General features: G+C 41.6%; 1 protein-coding gene across 3 annotated transcripts in view; it reads left to right on the top strand.

Moving 5' to 3' along the window:
- Positions 1–24,327, top strand: part of cdk14 (cyclin dependent kinase 14) — a 312,730-nt gene that overhangs the window by 230,101 nt on the left and 58,302 nt on the right. For all 3 annotated transcript variants that reach the window (XM_079640605.1, XM_079640607.1, XM_079640606.1), the window contains 4 exons: positions 8,563–8,626; positions 13,104–13,152; positions 19,553–19,692; positions 22,499–22,638. In XM_079640605.1, coding sequence (XP_079496731.1) covers positions 8,563–8,626; positions 13,104–13,152; positions 19,553–19,692; positions 22,499–22,614 — 369 coding nt within the window. In that variant the 3' untranslated portion in view covers positions 22,615–22,638. The remainder of the gene's footprint in view (positions 1–8,562; positions 8,627–13,103; positions 13,153–19,552; positions 19,693–22,498; positions 22,639–24,327) is intronic.

Raw genomic sequence — 24,327 nt, 5'->3', positions numbered from 1 at the left:
TCCTGCTAAATTATGAACCATCCAGATCTCTCAGGTCTTCAGGGATGGGTCAGCTTTCTGTCCCCAGAGTCAGAACTAAACATGGTAAAGCAGCGTTTAATTATTATGCTCCAAATATCTGGAACAAACTCCCAGAAACCTGCAGGTCCGCTGCAACTCTTACTACTTTTAAATCCAGTCTGAAGACTTTTATTTTTGTCGCTGCTTTTAATTGAACTATTCATATCTTAGACTGCAGTGTAACTTTTATCCATGTATTTCTTTCTTCTTTTTTTTTTATTAACTTTTCTTTTTAATTACTGATTTTAAAGAGCAACTTGAAGGTTTTTTTTTTTACTACATTTATGCTTAACCTTGCCTGAAAATTACAATTAAAAATGTTAATGCAGGATTTGATATGTTTTACAAGACATAAGGGCATGAATTCAGAGGAAAAAGAGCCGTTTTTAGCTCTGCTACTAAAAACTGCTTTTTTTTAACGTCAAACGCGTCATATTACGTCACATGGGGGAGCAACTTTCTCGGACTCGTTCTCTGCCCAATCCGCGGTAGTAGTTTGTTGTTGATTTGAGCGGTTGTGATTTAGTGAGCTGGTATTTTTTCGGTAATTTTACATTGCATTTCACCATTTGTAATCATGGTGAGCTTGTGTTTGTACAGGTTGCACAAACTCCAGCCTGTCAGGACATCGAGTCCACGGGAAAAGGACTGGAGCTAGCGTTCGTTCCTGGGTGCGTTGTGCATCCACCTCCCTGCAGCACCTACTCTCACTTCACATACTCTCCACAGCTTTATCAGGAAACCGTATTAAATCTCTCTCCCCCCCTTTGTTGCTCTCTCTCTCTCTCCCCTCCGGTACACGGCACCGTAAGACCTAGTGTGGAGTTGCATTAGGTAACGCTGTGATGGCTGCACTGCTCCAGCCGTCTCCTTTGTGTTTGTTTGTTTCCCCCTGTCTGTTTTGTTTGTGTGGGCGTGGTGGCTGTCACTCCTGGCTCCCGGCTCAACCTCCACTCACCTGCTGCAATCAGCTGTGCACCCTCCCCGACTACACACCTGCTTTCCATCAAGCCATTTACAACGGCATATCAACGGAGGCTCCACAACCTTTCTCCGCCAGATCGTCAAGTATCAGCCGTATCTCGCGTCTCCCCTCCGCTACACAGCACCGTAGTGTGGAGTTTCATTAGGTAACGTGAGATACGGCTGATACTTGCACATTAGTTTCTGTTATGGATCAGTATCAACAGTCCTGCCAGTAACGTTACTATATTATCAATACTACTTTAGTTATAGCCTAATATATGATTGCTAATTTTACAATGTTGTGATGTGACTGACTAACATGCTAACGCCGGTCACTCACCAAGACAGCTGCTCTGTTCTCCACTGGTTCTCCACACACCAAAGCTCCATTTCTCTCCGATGGCCGTTATTTTTTCTAATCCTTGGCTGCTCCTGGTCTCTTGGACGCATAGCAGGCTCATAATTATAATTATATGCATTCGAAAATATATTTTCAACCTCTTCTGTGTCAAAACTAGCATTGTGATCCATGTTTATTCATACGTTAGACCGGCCGCTCTCCCCCATGTTACGTCACACACGGGAGGTCACGTGCGGAGGCTTTTTTATGCAGAAGTGAAAATGTCTTACTAAAACGACGCCAGATGTCACTGTAGTGTATATTTCTGTATATTCTTTGGAAAATCTAGTGTATTCATCATTTTCCTACACATTTATTCACTGGTGTCTCTAACCTGCAAGTTGCTCTTTAAATGCCATTTTCTTAATGTCTTTCATTTTTTGTAAAGCACTTTGAATTGCCTTGTGTTGAAAAGTGCCATATAAATAAACTTGCCTTGCCTTGCCTTGTTCTTCTTCTCTCGGTTATCACGCAGTCTGTCTTCCGGTTGTTGCCTCTTTTGAATGACGAATACACACTACCGCCGCCTGCTGGTAAAGAGAGTTATTGGCAGTCACGCATGCGCAGTTCGTACGTGCTTCTTGGCCGTCGGCTGAAGTCTTTGCGGTGTGTTCCAGTGCGACTGTTGGCCAAGACACAGAGACGTGAGGCGACACAACAGTCGGGGGTCCGTCTGTGTCAGTGCTTTGGTGTGAGCTTGGTGTGTCCGGGCCGGTCCTGCATGTTACTGAGTGTATTCCTGCTAGGAAGAGTAAGCCGCTGCACATGTGAGCTGATGAAGGGGCTGCTGGGAGATAAATAATACCTTTTCAGCAACAGTGTGTCAGTGACATGAGCATCCATCTGCTGCGACCCAGACAGGCAGGACTTACTGAACACATTCCACCGTCACAGCGGGGGACAGCTGATCCACTTGGCTCTGGTTCTGATCCGTTTGACCCCGCCTGCAGCTGACCCCAATCTGTGAGAGTGGGACGGGGTTGAAGAGCGAGGGGGAGATGCAGTGAAGGAGATGAAGATACAGAATTTAGATAAAGACAGAGAGTGGAGGAGGGGATTGGGGGGGGAGGGGACAACTGAGACTAGGATCAGGTCTGCTGCATGTGTTTGGATTGAGGGAATGAACCAATGCAAGTAGCAAACCTGAGACCATGTCAAAATGATAGACGTGCGTGCAGCCATTAGATATAAGTGCTGCACAATTACTTCAATTTGATCAATGTTGCAATATGAACTGCAAAATGCAGTAAGCCCAATATTTGATTAAGGCAAAATATGTAACAACAAGCTCAAGTATAATTGGGGGGTTCCTGGGTGAAGGTCAGACGGACTGTTTGTTTAGGCTGTCTTACTGGGTGGTCTGTAACTGAGTTATCTTTTTTTTTTGGGGGGGGGGGGGGGGGGGGGGGTTATGTAGACTATGTATGTCCAGCAGAATGTGCATGTGAGCTCAGAGTCCTGACCTGCGACCTCACAGGAATTCCTGTGTGGCACAACTCTCTCTCTGTGATGCATGCTCCTCTCTGCACCCTTAATGCACCCACGCAAGTTGAGAGACAAATACTGCCCCCCCCCCCTGACGGGCTGCCATGTCCTCCCTGTCAACATGCTGTTTCATGTGTTCATTAACCTGTCTGTGCAGGGCTGGGAATCCACTGTCCCAGCAAAGGAGATTTTCCATGTAGGATATGAAAAGAGAAGAAGAAGAAACAGCAGCATCAGCATAATGTATTCAAAGTCAAACATGCCCTGTCTTTATATTTAGCCGCACGGGAATCAAGACTGTCAGAAGTTAAATATACATTGTTACAGCAGAGAGACAGTAATTGTAGAGAAAATATAAAAAATGGAATAGTAAAGTGGCATGCACACATATTAAAAGATGTAAGTCAAATAATAATTAATCATTCCAGGTATAAAAAGGTATGTATGAAGCAGTGAAACAAATTGAAAGTAATGAAGTGGCTGCAGGGTGACGGTAGAAAATACTATAATTACTAGTATATAAGTATATGTATATATGCACAGCATAATTGCATAAATCTCTGGTTAGGGATTTTTTAAATCTCCTCGATTCATTCGGTCTCATTTAGTCCGTAGCTGGCCCAACACACGAAAAAGGACACACTTTAGATTTAGTATTATCGTTTGGACAGTCTGTATCTGTGGATGAAATCTGTGTAACAACGCGTATCTCAGACCATTTACCGGTTCTGTTTACAACCTCAATCCCTTCCGCAGGAGTCGAATCACGTGCTCCTGCGCGTCGTCTGCGTTCGATTAACCCCTTGACTGCCTCACAGTTTTCTGATGTTTTTAATGTTTCCCTGATCTGTAAATTAGATGTGAACTGTGCTTTTAATGCTGATGAGCTTATCTCCATGTTTGACTCGACATGTACACTAATTTTGGATTCTGTTGCTCCTTTTACGTTTAGACGCACCAAAGTTCTCTCAGAGCCTTGGCTAAATGACTGTACTCATGCCCTCACATGCGCTTGCAGGCGTGCAGAGAGAAAATGGAAAAAGGATAAACTCCATGTCTCCTTAGAAATCCTTCGTGCTTGTCTTTGTGACTACCAGACGGCAGTCAAAGCAGCCAAAACAGAGCACATTTCTCTGTTAATCTCCCAAAACAGCCATGAACCTCAGGTTCTTTTTAATGTCCTCAACTCGATCATTAATCCCTGTGATGCTTCTCCAATTGTGCCATCGACTACTCTCTGTGATAAGTTCCTTACATTTTTTATCGAAAAAGTATCTGCTCTTAGGCTAGCCCACACTAGTGCTACCCCAGATCCTGCTCCTTTCCTGTGCCCTGCTGTCCTCGACCACTTTGAGCCTGTATCCCTCTCTTCTCTCTCGGATGTGGTCAAGCACCTGCGGCCGACAAACTGCAGCTCAGATAGCATTCCCTCTCGCCTTCTCAGAGATGTTTTTAATTCAGTTGAAGCAAGTATTTTATTACTATTAAATACCTCTTGGCTCAGGATGTGTCCCAGCTGCCTTCAAACATTCCGTGGTAAAGCCACTAGTTAAAAAGAAAAATCTCAACCTTTCCATTCTCGCAAGTTTTAGGCCCATCTCCCAGCTACCTTTTTTATCCAAAGTTCTGGAGCGAGTAGTCTATGCCCAGCTGCAGTCTTTTTTAACCACGCATGGAATCCATGAAAAGTTTCAGTCTGGCTTTAAACCCATGCACAGCACTGAAACAGCCCTTTTAAGAGTTTTTAATGATCTGCTCCTAGCCGCCGACTCAGGTAGCCCAGCTGTCCTGGTGCTGTTAGACCTGACAGCTGCCTTTGATACTGTGGACTATAGCAACCTGTTGTCACGGCTTGAACAGTCCGCTGGCATCACAGGCTCTGCCCTTGCTTGGTTAAGGTCCTACCTGACAGACCGTAGCTTTTCAGTGCAGCTGGGTGCCTTCTCCTCTGCCAAAGCACCTCTTACCTGTGGGGTTCCCCAAGGCTCGATTCTGGGCCCCATCCTTTTTCTACTTTACATACTGCCCCTGGGTTCAATCCTTACAAACACAATGTCCCCTTCCATTGTTATGCAGATGATGTACAAATCTATCTGCCTCTCAATTCCAATGCAAACTCTTTACAGATATGGATGGACTGCTTAACAGAGATAAAATCCTGGCTGAGCCAAAATTTCCTCAACCTAGACGAGAGCAAGACTGAGGTCATCTTTTTTGGACCCCAACCTCCAGCCTCCCCAGTTGATACTCTGGGCTACCTAAAAAAAAACATCCTCCCCTCTGTCAAGAACCTTGGAGTGACCTTCGATAGCACTTTTAAATTTGATAAACAGGTCAGCAGCGTAGTTAAAATCTGCTTTTTTAAAATACGACTATTGGCTAAGACCAAGTCGTTTTTTATCTTCCAAGACTTGGAAAGGGTTATCAACGCCTTTGTAACCACAAGGTTGGATTACTGCAACGGTCTGTATGTGGGTATGGACCAGGCCTCCAAACGCCTGCAGCTAGTGCAGAACGCCGCTGCACGTCTTCTTACTGGCCACAAAAAGCGTGACCACATTACCCCAATTCTGGCCTCACTGCACTGGCTTCCAATTCAGTTCCGAATTGATTTTAAACTCCTTTTATTTGTTTTTAAAGCACTAAATGGGCTGGCTCCGGCCTATATAGCTGAACTCCTCCAGCGCTACACCCCAGCCAGAGCCTTAAGGTCTGCTGACCAGCTACTGCTGGTAGTGTCCCAGACCAGGCTCAAAACCCGAGGGCACCGAGCCTTCGCAGCAGCTGGTCCCAGGCTCTGGAACACTCTGCCCCTCCATATGAGGTCGGCCCAGACTCTAGGGTTTTTTAAAACAAAACTAAAGACTCACTTCTTCTCCCTGGCATTCTAGTCCGAGCAGAGTATGACTACGGACAATTCCCTGTGTTGGATTTTTATATTTGTTGTGGTAATTTATTGTCTTCTGTTCTTTGCGAATGTAGTAATGTGTTATTTATTATTTGCATGTGAAGCACTTTGGTCTCGACCAAAAATCGTTTTAAAATGTGCTTTATAAATAAAACCTGATTTGATTTGATTTGATAATTGTCTAACTTGTCTGACTGCTGAAGCTTCATGTTGGGTCAGATCAACAGAAGAAATTATTACTAAGGGTATATGCAGGAATCCTGAAGTCAAATGTAATACCTTTCAAGACCTTTTTTAAGACCCTTGCCATACATTTTAAGACCTCATCGCCACTTGGAGTTTTAACCGGTTACACTTTACACTTTACCTCACATTTACTATAGTATTTATTATCCTTCCTCCTTATCTTCCAACCATTTGGACGCAGACTTGCATTTCCCCATAACGATGTTGTTTAACAACCGGCGTAAACGGACCTTCGCGCGCTATGGAGCAGTGAGCGTGCGATATCCTGTTCAGATGACGTCAAATCCAACGGGATGCCATAAATAAACTACACAGAATCACACTGCAATCACACTGCACACCTACGCAATGATTACATTCAGGCAGAATGTAGAATACAACCTCTTTGGACAATTTATATACTTATTGAAAACAAGCTACAAAATGTAACACCTTGGAAAATGCCGTTTGATACTTTTTAATACTTTTTAATAGCCTTAATTTTCGCTAAATTGATTTATCAACTTTTAATACTTTTTAAGACACCCTGTTACAGCACACCAAAACATATTCCAATGTTCACATGGGCGCATAATCTACAAAAGTGTTGTCATATATTCAAATAATATATGATATTCTCCAGAACTAGATTTAGCCTCTAAATGCAAATGAGGTTTAAAACAATGGGACCTGAACTTGCATACTGAACTCTCTTTGTCTGCTCACTGACTGGGGGGGCCTCGTGGTGCTGTACTGCTCTCTAGTGCCGTGTTTTGTTCTTGCATCCACTATGGCTGCGACTTGTGACATGAACAGGCCTACAGAGGCAAACAAGCCTCCGACCGTCTGTTTGTTCCTCTGCTTTTCATTCAAGTACAATTCTGCCATGCCATGTATATCATTTATCTTTCTGACTGAGGATTTATTTGTGTATGTCGCCATGGATACTGTCACTGTTATGGAATCAAGAGTCATCGCCAGTTATAATTATTATTATTATTATAATAGTAATAACAAAACAGAGATAAAAAAAAAAAACTAAAGTCACATGTTATTCATTCTAAAAAGTTGAGTTTTATATTTCTGATAATGCCTTCAATTACGTATTTACTGTTTTGTTTTATTTCATGTTGGATTCACTGACAATGACTGAAACTCCTTTTCAGCGTTACCTCATTAATATCTTGTTGTTATGAACATTTTCCAGGAAAAAGAACATGAAAAGCACAAAGCCAAACTTTTTAGAGCTGTTGCTCAAACAATACATCTATTGATTCAGTCATGTAGCAAACGTTTTTAAAACATAAATCCCATTCAGACTTTACATACTTACATAATAATAATAATAATAATAATAATAATAATAATAATAATAATAATAATAATAATAATAATAATAATTAAAAACCAATAACTCATTAATAACATCACTTATTAATTAACAAGTTAGCAAAAGTGGTGACAAAAAATGACATGGCTTCACACAAAAAATGTGTATGCTTAGTAGCATGAAGCTCATGGTGTTAATAACTATTATGAATGGTAAAGTCTTATATAGCTTATAGCTAAGGGTAATTGTTATAATAAACTTAAATGATAAGGCACTTTCAGTTATACAATGCGTTCACAGAGGATATAGACACCATGAATAAAACAGCTTGAATTCATAAAGAGAATGAAAAAGAAACTAGAAAGCAGAAAGTGAACATGAAGTAAAACACAGTAAAAAAAAAATCACATGACCGCTGTTTAAAAGTGATTATTATTCAAACAGATGGGATTTGCAGACCTGATCCGAGGATGTCAGAGTGAGGGAGGGGGCATGGGACAATGAAAGGTCATGTACAGTTAATACCTTGTGGTGCACTCTGTGTGTGTGTGTGTGTGTGTGTGTGTGTGTGTGTGTGTGTGTGTGCGTGCGTGCGTGCGTGCGTGCGTGCGTGCGTGCGTGCGTGCGTGCGTGCGTGCGTGCGTGCGTGCAGCTCACTATAGCAGAGCCCAGATTGACTCTCCTGTAGGAGTGTGCTGCGGGTCAGAGACAGCGGGGCAATCTGGAAGCTATTATGCTGCTTAGCTGTGATGGATCATGTGGAAGGCATGTCCGCTGCCCTGGCTTTTGTCATCATAAAGCGGGCTGTGTGCGTGAGAACTCAGCCAGTCTTTCCATTAAAGTTACTAATCAGGATGATTGCACAAGCTATGGGATGCCTTTGTGCTGCAAGTCCACCTTTCTCAAACAGACAGTCATGTTGAAGTGTCTCTTTCCCTCACTTTAATGACTCACAGTACGAATGTGTCTTTTTTTGTAATGGCAAAGTATATATATAAATATATTTTTTGTAAGATCAAGTTGTTATGTGGAAGCAACTATCCTAATAAATATTTTCACAAAGCAGAAATGACATAGAAGTTGGTATCTAGGGTTTAATAATTTGAGAACTTATTCGGTAAATCTGAAGTAGGACACATGAGTATATTTCATTGCTTATAAGACTCTTGTTGTTGCTGTGTTTTTCAGGTCATCGGCACCCCGTCAGAGGAGACCTGGCCTGGTGTTAATTCTCTGCCTCACTTCAAACCAGGTAAGACATTTCATGTCATTAAGTTATACCAGAGATATACACAGAGACAACATTTGAATGCTTCAATAAAGTAAATCATACTTAAACCTAAACCAAAAGAAAGAACACATACAGTAATGTTGGTCAAAGGATTACCAGGAAGCATTGGATACAAGGAGGAGTTAGCATAGGAGCTATCATCATTTTTGCATGATATGTTTTAGCAACAGAGTATAGCAACACGTCTTATTATAAGTATTATGTTTTTATTTTTTTGTTTTTTGTAACTAATTTCAACACAGTCTCACAGGATTTCGTGTTATAGTCACAACATTAATCTATTGATTTGTGTTCACCAACACGATTTCCTCATTTTTTTCATGTCACACAGAACGATTTCAAAAGCAATGTATTTCTATTGGTAGTATTTTTTGTGCCTGCACCAAATAATAACAAATTAGAAGGAAAAAAAAGATTTTAAAAAAATACAGATTTCAGTATTCTGAGGCTCTGAGCCCCATTTATTTTCCTTGCGGACGGCAACAAAAACTCTGACATAATTAGCTCAAACAATAGTTATCAATACCAGGCTTCATGCTAACACTTTATCTCACATAATATATTAACACCAGGCTTAATGCTAACACTTTAGCTCACACAACAGTTATTCACACCACTCTCAATGCTAACACTTTAGCTCACACAAAAAAAATATTTTAACCAGGCTCCATACTAACACTTTAGCTTAAGTAATATATTTACACCAGGCTTTATGCTAACACTTTAACATACTCATGTTTGGTATGAAGCCATGGAATTTGCTTTGACTCACAACTTTTGCTCACTTGTTAATTAATAAGTCATGTTATCAATTAGTTATTGGTTCTGAACCAATGGGACAAAAGCCCACTACACATTAATGCAGCAACAGTAGCAGCAGCAGCAGGGGCAGGGCAGGGTGGGGTAGGCTGGGGTTGTCATCCATGCCCTCTGGGAGCTCATTAGGGCTTTTTAGAGGGAACATGAAAAGAGGGAGTGCAGATTAGTGTGTGCTGATGGAGTGGAGAAGAGTGGAGTGGAGGAGAGGGGACAGCGAGGATGGACATAAAGAGGGTGAGAGTTATGGTGCGGGCAATGGGATGCAGCCTCCCATCTCCAGTGGCCAATTAGAGACAAACTGGGGGGCTCATGGTCTCGAACACACACACACACACACACACACACACACACACACACACACACACACACACACACACACACACACACACACACACACACACACACACACACACACACACACACACACACACACACACACACACACACTCACTCACACACACAGAGTGCACCACGAGGTATTAACTGTATATGACCTTTCATTGTCCCATGCCCCCTCCCTCACTCTGACATCCTCGGATCAGGGCTGCAAATCCCATCTGTTTGAATAATAATCACTTTTAAAAAGCGGCCATGTGATTTTTTTATACGACCAAGGTCCAAAAGGGTGACTTTACGGTCCAAACTAAATCATGCATGGTACAAGCTGATACCAAAGTATGATACTAATCTGGTAACCTGTAAAATCAATGTCCTTTCAAATATATTTTGTATTTTCCATAATCTGAATATATATTGTCCAAAAATAAATGCATAGCCATTTTTCAAATTGAATAAAGCCCAGCAGATGGCAGTGTTGCGTTAGTTTGGAAATCCTTTCCAGTTTTCACTGAAAGCCTCACTGGTATCTTCCCTCTGATCTACAGTGACTTGCTATCATTCATTACATATTCACTGTTATTTTCCAATCCAAACTAGTTTAACATCTCTTAGTAGCTTGATCTCAGAATGGAAGTATATTTTTACATTTTTGTGGACATGAAAAGGTTCCACAGACACTTGCTATCACATGTTGTTCTGGTTCTCTGCCTACAATCTAATGAATAATTATGTATAAGGCCAGGCTTTAACATGCCATTCCAAGTCAAACCAAATATATCATATCAGTCAATTAAATATGTGTTATCCATATTTTCTTAAGCAGTCACTTCCCTTAGTGTTCATCAAGTATCATGGTGTTCAATTGTGACTGAACAGATGGAGTGGCCTCCCATAGCAATCCAGTGGCAAACAGCCATGATTACTCCCGTCTTACCTGAACAAAAGCTCTATTTCGGAAGATGAATTGTGTAAATGAAGTATACCCAGCTCACAGAAGTCATCACAAGCAATGTGCATGTATCATATCTTATTGAAAACATTCACCAAGTTACATTTAAATGTATTTAATACATTCAAAAGTTAGATTGAAATGTAGTTGTAACCTGTTCCAGTTGTAAGGGAAAATATGACTTAAGTTATAGTACTAGTATCCCAGGCATTTTCAAATGGACAGTATGGACAGATGAATGTACTGTAGTCTGTACTGTACATTTAGTTTTGCCACCATTTAAAAGGACTTTTATATAAAACTGTACAAATGCTCTATATATGTTGCTACCACTACATGTTGTCTTTGCTTGTCATTTAGTAATATAAATAGAGATAATTCAAGGAAATATGAATGAAAAATATTATATTTCTGTTTTTGAAAATAAATCGATTTCAGCATGTATTTGTAAGTGTATCATTATTATCAGTGTATAAAGCATACAGTTGAGGTGCTTAAGTGTATAGTTTTAAAGACTATTTTCTGGGCCAGTTATTAGACAGATTAGAAAGAGGGAGATAGTGGGGATGACACGTGTGAGGCACCGCGGGCAGGATTTTAACCGGTGTTCTCTACAGCAGGGAGTGATCATGTATGCTGATAGATTAAACAACATTCTGTTGGACCCTGCTAAAACAACAACACTTTTACCATCACTGTACAAGAATAACAGATTAGCTCTACAAATATTCAGATTAAGATGGCATGTTAAATATATCTGAATAAACCATTATATCGTTTTTGGTTTATCTTACTATTCAAATGTATTATTCCAAATAAAAATGCTCGGAACAATGCCTGTGATTTTCCTCTCACCTGAGGCTGGGTCAGGCTGCAGCTCACACTGACACACTGTCGGCTGGTTGGCCTGTAGGCTGGCAGTGTGTGTGTGTGTGTGTGTGTGTGTGTGTGTGTGTGTGTGTGTGTGTGTGTGTGTGTGTGTGTGTGTGTGTGTGTGTGTGTGTGTGTGTGTGTGTGTGTGTGTGTGTGTGTGTGTGTGTGTGTGTGTGTGTGTGTGTGTGTGTGTGTGTGTGTGTGTGTGTGTGTGTGTGTGGGGTGGGGGTACCTCTCTGGGTGGCTGGCTAGCTTGTGGGTTGGAAGCTCAGCCTCACTCTGCGTCCACATGGCTGCTTTGGCTGAGATGAATGGAGCAGTGCACACACTCACAGCAGAACACACATAGCTGTGGAGATATGGAGGGACTTTCTCTCCTGGCTGGAGCACAAGTACATAGTTCACTCGGTGTTACTCAAGACTGGAGCATTTCTGAAATGAGAGGAGCCACACCTTCTTTTTTCACACTTCAAATAAACACCAATTGTATTAAGACTTTGTTTAGATATGTCTTGGGGAATAAAGTCATTAATGATTAAACCAATCGCTTTGGACTTAAGGGGAATAATTATAAAAACAATAAATGAATACCTTACTATAAAAATTCCCCCATTGTTTCAAAATGTATACTGCTAACTACGAAAGCATATTCCAAAAGGATTTAGACATATGGGCAGCACGTAATTTGTCTCTGTCAAGTTGGATCAAGATTGTACGCAGTCCATTTCAAATGTAACCTTTCCACCCTAAGTGTACATTTGACAGATTAGACAGGCCAAGAATCAGACTGTAAAAAATGCAGTCGCTCAAACTCACAAATGTAAGATATTATCTCTGGGCTGCGCCGTTAAAACCTTTAACATCATGGATCCAGCGTCTCTCATCTATAAGCTGGCCTAATAACGAAAAACGTGGGAGACGCCAACAGACTTTTCCTTGAAACCAAATACTTTTTAAAAGGTTTTTCTGTTGTCCCATAGTCCAACTTCAAAAGGAGTAGGGTGGACACAGTCACTTATCGACCTGTCTCACTACAAACATTTGAATATGGCACAGCAAGAAACACACACGTGTTAAGAATCACTTTGATTATGGCTGCATTCCTTTAAAGTGAATTTGCTCACTGGCTCAGCCTTCTCTCACATTTACACTGAACAGCACATTGTTCAAGTTATAAGATACACCTGCAACTTTCCTGCTTTGCTGTAAATGAAAAGCATGCGAGGATTAGTATGTTATTCTTTCAAAGTGAAAATATGTTTGCAGAGGTTTTGAGTGATTATAAAAACATTGCAGGTATGTTATATTGTATGAATGTTTACAATCAACCAATAAAACCTCTAATTGGCAGATGTTACAATGGGGTTTGGCTTGATATACCACAGTATTTAGGAGGTCTAACTTAAATGTGATGCCAAGTTAAGGACTAAATGTTGGTTTGTTGTCTTTTCATTACAGACCGCTTTACAGTGTACAGCCCCAAGAAGCTCAGACAAGCCTGGAATAAGTAAGTGAACAAACTTGTGTGTGTGTGTGTGTGTGTGTGTGTGTGTGTGTGTGTGTGTGTGTGTGTGTGTGTGTGTGTGTGTGTGTGTGTGTGTGTGTGTGTGTGTGTGTGTGTGTGTGTGTGTGTGTGTGTGTGTGTGTGTGTGTGTGTGTGTGTGTGTGTGTGTGTGTGTGTGTGTGTGTGTGTGTTACTTTGTACTGTATATATCTAAAGTGTTATATCATAGGGTGTTGAAGCTGACACTATGTTCCTAGTTCCTTTCTTTAAAGGCACTCTCCCCTGTGTTTTGAACACAATGATAGTGCAGCTCACACACTCACATGTTCTCATATGGCAGAAAAAGGTCATGGTGGCACAGTCCAGGCTCCCCCAGATGTGTGCCACTGTTTGCCCAAGGCAAACATCTGGAGGGGAGACCACAGAGGGCAGAGGGGGGGGGGGGGGGGGCGGGGGGTGTTTTCCTCAGGGAAATGTAGAGCAACACCAGGAAAGAGATGTATGTAAAGCACCAGCTGTCTGATCAGCTGTGTCACAAAGTCTAGCTGCTGCACGGGGATCCACAAAACTAGTGATACCTGTGTTCCTCCTTCAATTCATCTGTGTCCTTATTCCCATCTGTACAGAAAGGACTACAGACACCTTACTGACATAACTCTCTTATAAAACAACTACAAAGGAAAATCTACCTAAATCTAAATACATAAGTTTGCCAGCAGTTCCTCAGATAAATGTTTAAAATGTTGTACAAAGAGTGACTCCCTCATACATGCCTTCTGGAATTTTTGTAACTTTAAAAAAACTTAAAGATATTCAAAATTGGCTGCCAAAAAGTTTGTTTCTTTGTTTTGCAAGGATGAGTGGAGATGCAATATTATTTGATGACAACCATTTTTCATCAACTTCGTTATTCTTTAATTAAAGTATTTATCTTTTTTCTCATACTCAGTTTTTTGGAGCAATTCAATGTTTGGTGTCACGTAGACAATACAAATCAAATGATATATAAAAGAATATGGAACATGAAGGCGTTGCTAAAAGTTTGTAAGGTTAGGCCATTTAGCCAGGTGGACACATTGTAATCCTATTTCCTCCAACTTTACATGCATTGTTCTTCTATGTAGTTTTGCTGTATGAAGCTATTAAATACATAATCATGTCATGTTGATTTTGATTTTCAAGTTGAAGTATCTCTGCTGTCATATAACAACTTTGTAACTCCAGTTTGAAACATTTGGGAAAGACAGCTCAAGTTTGGAGTTGATTATACTGGATATGAGGAATGTAAAGAAGTCTATTGACCACATGTGATGGCTAATGTAAAATGGAGAGGGGTGAGGTGGAATGTTAATGAGCGGTACTTCCTCTTTGTCCCTCTCATCAGAGGCCAGGAATGATGAATGTGATATGAACTCAAACTCTCTCTCTCTGCTACTCTCCTGTTTCTGCTTTCTTTTCCTTCCTGCAGCTGAAGACATGTGAGAGACTGATGTCCAGTAAAGGGTTCAGGGTTTATATCGGTTTGGTGCGCTTCTGCACTGTAACATAGTAATACAACTGTATGTTCTTGTAAAATCCCATATTGTGCCTATTTTTCAGGTTCATGTATTTTTATATGAATACTACTTAGATTACTTACAGATACTTAATCTTTAAATGGATGGTAAATAGACTGCATTTATATACCGCTTTGCTTTACTTTTCACACACATTCATATAGAGGCAAAGGTTGCCTTACAAGTGCACCTGCTCAGGAAACTAACATTCAGAAAGTCATCTTTTAAAGCCATTTGCATACATGCCAACCTTTCCAAATCCAAAAGAGGTAGGTTTGCACGCCCAAATTAGGTAATCAGAAGAAATGGAACCCCAGTAATTACATTTATAAACCATGTATTTAACATTATATGCATTTTTCAGAAAAAGTGGTAGTTTGGTAAACAGTGACATCAACGACATGTTTGGTCTGTAAAATGCCCGTAAAGTAAAAGAATGGGAGATAAATATCCCAAAGTCTCCACATTTTATTGTATTTGTAATGTGTTTCTGGTCCTCTTTCAGTTGAGACAGTGTAGATGAAGGATGTGTCAGGATGTAGAACTCTTGTGTGAACATTGGATAAAGCCAGGTTCATATTCTTGTTTCACGTTGTTGACATATTAGAGTAAAAGGTTTGCACAGAGCGAAATGTCTTTGTGTTGCGCCATAAATCAGAAAATACTGCATTAAAAAAGTCATTTCCTGCATTTTTCTATTCATAAAGTGTGATATAAATAATGTACAGGCTTTCAGATTGCTGTAGTTCACTAAACAGAGACATTAATGACATGTTTGGTGTTGAAAATATCCGAAAAAGTGAAAGAATGGGAGATAAATATCCCCAAATCTCAAAATGGTATTATATTTTGTGTGTGTTTGTGGTCCTCTTTCAGTTGAGACACTGTAGGTGAAGGATGCTTCAGGAAAAGACCAAACACTGGATGTCTTTCAGTCGCCAACATGTGTTTTCGAGACACTGATACTAATGGGGAAATCCTGCAGGACTCAAATGCCTCGTCTCTGTTCCCTCACTCATTTGGGAGTGATTACCCATCAGCCCCGGGGGTGCAGAGGAAAGGCACCATTACCCCCGGTCTGCACGTTGTTTCTCTTTCAGAAACACAGAGGACTGTTTGTATGATGCGATCACAGACACGCTACAAACGGTGTCTGCCAAAAAGTCGAGTCCAGTGTCTATGGAGTGTCATTTTGATTTGTTATAGTTTGGGAAGATTGAAAATCGGTAGGGAAAGCCAGCTAAGTCGGTAGGCGGTAGAAACATGTCAAAAGCGGTAGACTACCGCCCAAATCGGTAGGGTTGGCATGTATTCATTTGAAGCTAATTGGAAGAAAGTACCTTCATCAATAACACCTCCACATGTTGACTGCAGTGAATCAAATGGCGCATTTCCACTACAGCGCGGTTTAAGCGTGCAGTTTTTGGTTGCGTTTCCACTTGGCGTAGTACCAGCTAGCGGGTACTATTTCACAGTTTTTCTGGCCCCATAAAATCGAGGTTCTTTCCGGGCCAACAACCAGGCTGAGTCGGGCTGAGTATGCTAAACTAGAGGGAGAATCGCTGTCAAGGGGGCTACAACTACAACAAGATGAACATATTTGACCGTGATTTAATTGTAATACACGTTTCAAAATGATGCCGAAGTAACAACATACTGATACCGGATAGTAAAAACCATGAATTAATGCTTTGACAAGTCTGCAGACAGACGGCAGGCGAAAACCTTTTAAAATGCGTGTTTACTAAAGGGAGATCGGCTAAGCTAACGTTGTATATGCTCCGACCGTCCACACTCACAACAACGGCCTACAGACATAAATAAACCAACGACTGTATTCACCATGACACAGACAGTCTGTGGTTTGTACTTGTTTAACTTTTGTCTAGTTTCTGAACAGATATGAGGAGCTGTGAGCTCTGAGGGCTAACAGCTAACGGCTGATGTTGGTTTTGTGTTTCGCATTGAAGATGACGTCACGGCCCCGCCTACACTGCGTTACTATAGTTACTGCCCCAGCTACTAAACTGTAATGGAAACGCAGCATAAAGTGGGCCTGGCCTAACAAGGCCTAACAAGGCCTAGCCATACCGTAAAGCCGAGCGAGGCCCTGCAGTGGAAATGCGCCAAAACTGTGTTAATAAACTTGTTGATGATCAGTCTTATAGGAGGATTTAAAACTGGTTGCATGTGGGCTTCAGCTTCAGCATACAGTATCAATATTTATTTATATATGTCTTTGACTAGATATTAGTTGTTGAAAGTTCAAATGTATTTCCTGAAAGTGCTATAGTATCTTATATCACGTTTATGAAAAGAGATGAGTGATGGCATACCTGAAATGATTTCCAATTGAAGAACTACCACATCTTTAGCCACAGCTGCCCCCCTTTACATGCTATAATGTTCATAAAACACATTCATATCTAATACTGCCCCTATGAATGCAATTACTTTTGATTCCAAACTTTATATATGAACATTTGAATCAGTAAGGTATAGTCACTATGACCGGATGCCGGACATTGATTAGAGGGTCCTGAGCAGCGATCTGCTATCGAAAACGGCAGATCTCTAGAATCTCCAATAGACCCGCTTTGTTGAACCCATCTCTGAGAGCACTAATGTTTCCAGTGTGACCCTACAGCTGCATGCTCAGGCCTGTTGGACTCAAGATGCCCTCACAACAACCTCTTCATCAAATATGTTAGATTTAAGATGATGTCTTCTGACAAAATACACACAGCTTTCTTCCTAAAACAGCTCCTGCTGTCTGATAAAACGAAGAGACCATTTTCTGCAGTTGGGGGGTGGGGGGATGGGGCGCACTGCAAGGCAGGTGGTATCCTCTATCTCTTCTCTCAAAAGGTCTTGGTGTAGTTTTCTGATAGAATACCTTTAAAAGCATGGCCATGCACCAGTGAGGAAGGAATGCTCCTCTCTGCTGTGAATGTGCCATCACCTGCAGCTGTTTGATATTTCAGGAGATATGATCCATCTCACTGTAGATGTGCACTTATTCATCGGGCCGCCTGACAGCCATAACACAAAGGAATGTGCACCTACTGTACATCAACACTGTTCGAAGGCCAACATGCTCACATCCAGGTGATTTCACACCTACATCCACCCTTTGTGTTGGCACCTGCAGAGAAACTGCACAGCTAAGCACGGCCAGCTAAACTTTCAGAGAGCACTTGAAGCAGATGAAATCTAATAGGCATTTTTCCTTTTCTTTTCTGGGCACATTCATACTCCCCAGAAGATGACCCCTTCGATTTGAGTCCTTCGATGCAGGCATTTCCTCTAAAACAGTTCTCAGTAAATAGTTCTCACAATGTTTTTATAAGGCGTTCTAACAGCATTAGCCCTGCAAAATATGAAGACAGATTTTCAAAGTGTGAACATTACCTCTCTGGAGATGTTCAGTGCAGCCGGGCTGTTGCACAAGTCGGAGCCCGTTGCTGTGCATGCTGGGAATTTACAGACAGAGCTGATGCTCATCAGTCATTAAGAAGTTCAGTGTGTGTTGCAGCTACCAAGCAAATGGAGCAGCAACACTCCATTTGTGTGTTGCACAAAGCATAACTGAAGGCCCTTTACCCAGCTCAGTGTGGACTTTAGGGACAGTTAGCAGGAACAAGTCCTCAGAACATAGCCGATGGATCCCGTACTTTTGCCATAGATGTAAATCAGAAAAATCCAACCTGAGCATACAAGTAGCAACGGTGCGTATGGGTTTAAGGTTTGCAATGAACCTCAATGCCCTGTGATAGACGGCATCCGGAGATCTTAGGCATGTAGAAGATGCATTCAAAAAACCCACATCACCATAATCCAGCCCCAACATGAACCTTGCAGCAATGACAAGCTCTCATTTATCTTCAGAACTGTTGAATAGCTGCACTGTTAATCAGCTGCTTCAAACTAAACTAGTATCAGTAATGGCCTTAAGAAGCTGTCTCATTTCACTTTCAGTTCTTTTCCATAAGTATAGTTTCTCACAAAGACTTTCTGAGTGTGCACTGGAGTCCCGCAGCTGTGCGAGGAAGAGGCGAGCGGAGGCCCTGATGGACTTCATTAACTCTGCTGAGTGGCGTGGATGAGTTGAACAGTTCCCCCTCCTCTGTCTCTGCTGATAAGTGGAGCTGAGATCCCCATTGAGAGCCATGGGAGTGTGTGTCAGAGTGCTGGGCTGTAAGAGGCTTGCAGAACATGAGAGGCGCTCTGTGCCCGAGAGCTGAATAACATCATGTTTCTTTAATGCAGAGATGACTAATTACTCACTGAATGTGTTGCTCTTCCTTATTTTCAATCTCTTCTCCCCCTCGGCACTGCTAGGTGGGGCTGGTTCAGGAGTTCAGTGACTCCCAGTATGAATACACATACAGACAGCACACAGCAAGGTGTATGTGTGTGTGTCTAAGAGGTGTTCTCCTCTTGAGTCAGCAGACATCAGCATCATTAGGAGGCTTATTTGTTGTTGTCAGCAGCTCTGTGAATTGGAAAAAAAATGTTTATTTCTCAAAGGGATGAATTAATGGTAACTCTATATATATATATATATATATATATATATATATATATATATTTAAAGGAAAGAGCATTGGATCGGCTAAATGGGTTGACGGCCTGTTTTCTGTTGTGGTCAAAACAAAAGAGGCAAAGCCAAGAAGATGCTAATGCTAAAGAAAGTAACAGTTGAGAACTGTGTCCATGCCTATTTATGTGTCTAACGTTTCGCACTGTGGGAATTGTAGTCTTTTATCTCAAACCTTTTTTGAACTGTCTCGTCGCGTGTGCGTCTCTGTGGTGTCTCTCTGATGAAGTGTGCTTCTGTGTGTCAGGTTGGGCTACGTGGACCACGGCGAGGAGTTGGCCTCCAGGTTCCTCCAGTGCTTCCCAAAGAACCGGCTGTCTGCCCAGGCAGCGCTGAACCACGAGTACTTCAGCAACCTTCCTCCGCGGCTCTGTGAGCTGCAGGACAGTACGTACCACAGCACACACACACATACACACATACTGTTGACCAAAATGCAGAAAATACTTCTTTCAGGCTTATTAGAGAGGTGCTGTGATTACGTACTTTAGAAGGCCGACGTGGAAGTTAGCATCGCTCTCTCTCCTCTTGTGTTTTTCTTCCTGAGCCCCCTGCTCTGCTGTGGATCACAGTGTCCTCCTGCTCTCTGTCTGCAGAGGAGCAGTGCAGAGACCTCAGGGCAGCTTTTTGTTCCTGCAGAGAAAGCTCTTATTATGAGGCTGCCGCTGGGACAGTGAGCGCAGCCGGACCTCTGCTGGCTGCAGCAACACACTCAATCTGCTTTGACATCGTCCTGAGCAGGCTGAGGCACTGTGGTTCTAAACCCTCATTTGACTGCGGGGGCCTTGCTGGGGGGGCCTTGCTGGGGCCAGTATTTTATGCTGTATTTTATTTTATTATAATGAAAAATAAAATGCATTTTAGTTTACTTCGGCTATTCACAGCAAAACACTACCTACAATTGCATTGTCAATATAAACTCCTCTTTTGGAGGGGGGCCACAGGGGGGTCAAAGCTCATTGTAACAGGGGCACTGGCCATTATTGCCCGCACCCCCCACCCGCTTCAACACCACCCATGCATTGTACTGTACCTGGTGATTTACAGAAGTACAATGCTTCACTTTAGAAGCAGATGTGTGCTGCATTTATTTGGCTGTAAGAGTTCAAGGCTATTTGAAGATTTTTCAATGAATCCCACATAATTGTGTTATTGAATGAAGGTCTGTCTGAGATGACATATCCATATGATTATACGTACATCACCAATCCCTTAAGCTGGTATTCATTAGCGGTGTGAAAGCCTGCTCAGCAGACCTGAGTGTGCTGCCACTGACATGGTGGTAATTTTAGTGGAGAATTCCATTTTTAATTCCCTGCGATTAGGAATTCTCAGCATTAATAATCCTGTTATCAGCACCCAGCAGGTTGTCATGTCTGAAAAGAATCAGAGAGCGGCGGTCACTAGCAGAGGAGGAGAGAGATGCTGCTTTTGATTTCTGTCATGCTCGCTTGCTCTCTCTGCCTCTCTATTGCGCGGCACATGTGACACAGGCAGCTGAGCTCTGAGGGGAGAGAATTCAAACAGTTTGGAGAAATTAGGACAGGAGTGGATAAACACAAAGTCTTCCAATGTGTGTGTGCAGATTTGCCACTCACAGTTTTGTGGGGGAAGGATGTGTCACAATTATGCAAATGAAGTGACTTTGAGATAAAGAACTGGCTAATTACTCCAGCTGTGAGAGCTAGACTGCAGCCAGGCACGGTAATAATGCTCTAATGGGAACAGCCCAGTACAAGCTGCTCTACAGAATCAGCACCAGTACTACCAGTAACACAGATGTCATATATTTTTGAGAAATTAATGCTTTCAAGTAAATGTCCCTTATTGTCGCTGTAGGGATGAATAGTATGCTTTCTATAGCCAACTGTTCACTCTATTGTCATGTGTATGATGGATTTATCCAGACAATACCCAGACAGATTACCAGGGACAATGGGAGAATTACTGAGACAATGGAGCTCCTGAGCTTTCTGTTACTCTGAGGATTGGATAGTGGCATTCTTAATTTGATTTCAGAGTAAGTGTGTGTGTGCCTGGCAGAACAGGGAGAACTCTCTCCTGTCTCTGTGGACAGAGCCTCATGGATCTGGAAGTGAAGAACTGTTGCTCTTTGTGAAATTCCACTGCCTTTATTTACCAGTTAGAGAGAAGGATTTCAAATCCATTTGCTCCAATAGGAATTAGAGCTAAATCCACTTTGGGATCCCCATTGTTCACCGAAAGATAAGCACCAGAAACAATGAGCCAATGGAGAAGAGTTTTGAGTTTTCCCTTAAACTGAACGACTGCCTCTGAGCCATGAGGATTTAAAATGGTGCAGGCAGAGATACTGCATGTGGTGAAAGGGACAGGTGCATGCTGGGCTTCTAAAAACATAGGAAAGTTGCAGCCATTGACATACAAATGACAAACAAAATGTAACGTGACATCTACAGTATAGATAGCTGCATGTATGAGTCCTTAAACATGGAAATGAGTTAGCATTTAACCACTTTAAGGTTCCCTGGTCTCAAAGGCAACTGTTTGTCAACGTGTTTTAGGTTTGCCACAAGCTGAAGACATTGTTTTGCTAAAGATTTTATATCCTGCAATATTCTGAAATCCAATGGTAAAATCCAATGAGTTTTAAAAAGGCGGCCCTGCTATGCTAACTCCTGGGTCGGCCTTAATGTATGTCTGAAGCGGTTCGGCTTTTGTTTGAACTGTTCCAGCAACACATTCCTGAAACTAAATGAAGCACTACTTAGAATATATCCAATGCAAGTGTTCCAACATTCCAGGTTCCTTTAGGAGTTACCAACAATGCTGTCTATCCCAATCAATCAGAAGTTATGTCTACCTCTGTATGAGCCAGGAAATGACAATCAAAGACGAAAGTGAAGTGATAAGACTATTGATGTTTTTCTTTAAAAACATTATGATCAGAATTGGTAGCAATTTAGAATCTAGAATTGCAATTTTCAACATTATTATAATTCCAAAACAAGTGAGTAAAGTTCAAATGTGTCATGTACCAATTTAAATACCTTTAGAGATACTTATGACGGCAATATTTAAACCTTAAGAAGCTTCTCACTGCAGATACATATTCAAATCTTCTTTTTTATCTCTGTCTAACTTCTCACTGAGAAATGTTCCTCTTCCTGTCAGCCTGCACTCTTCTAACCTGCCTGCGTCTCTTCCCCTGCAGTATCTTCTATCTTCACCGTACCAAATGTCAAGCTGCAGACAGAGAGCGGGGACAGCATACAGGTGTGTGCGCGCAGGAACAGCCAGGGGAAGGCTTCCTCTGGAGGCAAGCACTGACCTGAGGCAGCATCCTGCTGACAGGTACGCTCTCATTACTGTGTGTGTGTGTGTGTGTGTGTGTGTGTGTGTGTGTGTGTGTGTGTGTGTGTGTGTGTGTGTGTGTGTGTGTGTGTGTGTGTGTGTGTGTGTGTGTGTGTGTGTGTGTGTGTGTGTGTGTGTGTGTGTGTGTGTGTGTGTGTGTGTGTGTGTGTGTGTGTGTGAGAGAGACAGTAATCAGGTTACTTTTATATTTTGATACTCAGATTAGGTTACTTATAATTTGTTTGTACATTTAACTAGTTATTGTAACAGATACATTTGTAAAGTACCCCTCCCCACCCTGGTGATGATCTGATTGGCTGCACTGCTACAATGGATCATAGTTACGGTTTATTCTTTGGTCTTTTATCTGAAAAGATCTGAAGTCTGATGTGTGGCATGAATGAATTTAGCCTTATCTACATCTGAGTTTAATGTTCTGTTTTTAAAGTCATCCTCACATTAAATATCCTACCCTGGGGAAAGTAGTGCATGCTAAGCGTGCCTTGCATCATAGTTATCCACATTGTGACCTTGAAACAGAAGAATGTGTTTCTGTTCTTTATTCAGGGCTCAGAGCACGCTGAAAAGACTTTAGCTGCTTGGATTATCCTGCATTTGGTGCTTCAACCATTTAGAGATTCTTATAAAGTGTGAGAACAAAAGAGTGTTTCTGACGCGGGCAGGAGGGATTCTCAGGCAGTAAGACTCAAGTCAAAACTGGTAAACATGTTATACTTTTAAACTTTAAAAAAGTAGTCAGGATTTTTTCCAGGCGTTCTCCTTTTGAATAAAACATTCATATTCCTCTTTTGGTACATCACCACCCACATAAACAGCATTTAACAATCAATTTCCATTTCTGTCAAAATAAGGAAAATGTCCAACTCAGAAAGACATCAAATAGGAATATACAAATGAGGTTTACTGACAGAATATGAGTCTTAGGTCGCATTCACACCAGCGTTTTATAGTCCGGTTGAATCGAACCCTGTTGCGTTAAGCCGCTTGGTGCGGTTCGTTTGGGTCGGTGTAACCGCTTGCTAGTGAACTCTGGAGCAGTTCATCGCTGGTGTGAACGCAGTCCGCACCAAAACATAGGAAGCTTAGTATTTACGTGTCACAAGAACACGGGTGTCTTCAAAATCGTTAGCGAAAGAGTGAAGCAGAATGAAGGGTTGAACAGTGTCGTGTAGAGTAAAAACAACTATCAAACTAAAGACTAAATCCAAGTCAGAGCCACCTGCCGTCGGTGAAACCCCCTCCTTACTGCAGAGCGTCTCAGTCTCATTATGTGTTGTTTTTTATCGCACGTTGTCTGATTATATAATCATATGCGCCGTTGCTGATGATATGCTCTCCAGATTAACAACAGCATGAACATAAACTGCCGATGCTCCATGGCGGAGGCTCCGGTAGAAATTGCCGGGATTTGCGTTTTTACCCCCTTAATGTCTCACCAATTGTTGAACAGCATTTCCAAACTGTCGTTTGGTGCGCACTAGTGTTCATTTTGTCAGCTAATTTTTTATTTAGTCTTAGTCCTGTGTTAAATTTCCTTTTTAGTTTTAGTCATATTTAGTCACCTTCATCCTGTTTTTATTTAGTCAAGTTTTAGTCGCCTAAAGTCTGAGCATTTTAGTCATATTTTAGTCGACTAAAACAGTAAATATTTTAGTCAAGATTTAGTCG

The sequence above is a fragment of the Notothenia rossii genome (genome assembly GCF_949606895.1).
Source record: "Notothenia rossii genome assembly, chromosome: 7".
Lineage (NCBI taxonomy): Eukaryota > Metazoa > Chordata > Actinopteri > Perciformes > Nototheniidae > Notothenia > Notothenia rossii.
Note: the sequence above shows the minus strand (reverse complement) of the source record. Positions and strands in the feature narration are given on the sequence as shown.